We start from the raw sequence: 1,621 nt of genomic DNA, 5'->3' as shown, positions 1-1,621 counted from the left end.
GTTGTGCGATACGGGCACTATTCTTCCTGACTAGTCCAGATTGGGTAGGGTTTTTTCTTGATATCTGTTGATTCAACACATCAAAAACGTTGAACTTTTGGAAGGTACTTTTTTGTGTCGTGTTCGTTTCGCAACTGATCGCTGTGCTCAACCAAAAACGGTATGATTTCTGAAGACCACATTTCTACGCAACTATTGACAGACAAGCACACGCCCATATTCAAACTTCTAATACATTTAGTTGACAATAAAACGCACATATTTCCCTTTTACAACTGCTTTTCAATGTATTCATTCGGGTACTAGGAAGCGAAGGGTTTGGGTGCGGGGGCGCGGAAAACGAAACGATGACGGGCTTTCTCACTGGATCCAAAGAAAAAGTCAAAAGATAATGTAAGGTTGGATAGAAATCCTAATTTGCAATCATACACTTTCAAGAGCCAACTATCCAGTGCAGTGTGGATAAACCCTATTTTGCGTCATTGTTTGAACTTGAGCACAGGCCACTTCAGTGCGCAAAGTTTTTCTACTGCCCAATCGCTACCCGCCTCCATTCAACCGTCAATCGCTGGCAGGAAAAATGCTTGAAGACTCGAAAGGCTAATCAATCGAGTACAGGTCCGGCGAGGTTGTGCTGCCCCGATAGATAAAAGCAAGCAGGTTATACATAGGCAAGCTCTGTAGTGTTCTCCGTATGATAGCCATTTAGTCAAAAGGATCGAGTTTAAATTCCATGAAAGGTTCCCATCGGAAAGAAGTGAAAATCTCACAAAGATCGATAAATCTTGAGACAGCGGCTGTTCCCCTAGGAGAACAGGGAGAGAAAATCACCTTGCAAGAGTACTAATGACAGCTAGCATGAATTTCCCGCGTTTTTTACTAGACTGCTGCTAATGTTCCCCCTTCTATCCATTACGAATTTATATGGAGGACAGTTAACGCTTTGCTTACTTCTCGCGCTCATAGCTGCCGCCACACCCCATGTGCCCTCACCACTGTTTATTTCTGTCGCTGTTGTGGCTAAATCTCCCCTGTAGGGTCTGGCCTGGAAGTGAATATGCACGGTCCGACCGGAAATCACTCTCCTACCAGTCTGACCACGAATGACATGGTCAAGGCCACTCAAACAGACACGTGACCCAGGACATTCTGCGACACGGACAAGCTGGTGACCTAGACGATGGAAATCGCCGAGCATCCCAGCGTAAGTAGGATAGAATAGAAGGTGTAGAACTGGCAAGCGTGTGAAGAGCGTTTTTAGATCAGCCGACATGTCACGAGATGGTGTGCAAATATCAGCAAGATAGTCTGGATCTAAAAGTACAAAACCGAAGCAGAGTAAGAGCCAGTTAACCATCCCACCTCCCAACCCCAATCCGATTGACCGGGCAGCCCTCCATGCACACAGCCGAAAAAAATCTGTGAGCTTCCCTCAAGAGGAATATTGCATTAAGGTGTCCCAGCAAACTCAGCTGCCGTCTTCCTGGATGGGGACCCCGAGAAGGGGCACATCAATGTCTGGAGACATTGTCAGACATGGCCCAGTCGCGCCCTCAATGGTGTTCGTGCATCAAAGCTGTTTATTGCCTTCAATGCATAGCTCCTTTTCCAACCCCAGCCC

At 46.5% G+C, this 1,621-nt stretch overlaps 1 protein-coding gene across 1 annotated transcript in view; it reads left to right on the top strand.

The window, feature by feature from the left end:
* The window catches only part of T265_05132 (hypothetical protein), a gene marked incomplete at both ends in the record, with an annotated part of 12,832 nt that overhangs the window by 9,554 nt on the left and 1,657 nt on the right, over positions 1-1,621 (top strand). The window contains one exon of the mRNA XM_009170056.1: positions 1,322-1,559. Within this exon, the coding sequence (XP_009168320.1) occupies positions 1,322-1,559 (238 nt within the window). The remainder of the gene's footprint in view (positions 1-1,321; positions 1,560-1,621) is intronic.

This window comes from Opisthorchis viverrini (genome assembly GCF_000715545.1).
Source record: "Opisthorchis viverrini unplaced genomic scaffold opera_v5_96, whole genome shotgun sequence".
In the NCBI taxonomy this organism is placed as follows: domain Eukaryota; kingdom Metazoa; phylum Platyhelminthes; class Trematoda; order Opisthorchiida; family Opisthorchiidae; genus Opisthorchis; species Opisthorchis viverrini.
Note: the sequence above shows the minus strand (reverse complement) of the source record. Positions and strands in the feature narration are given on the sequence as shown.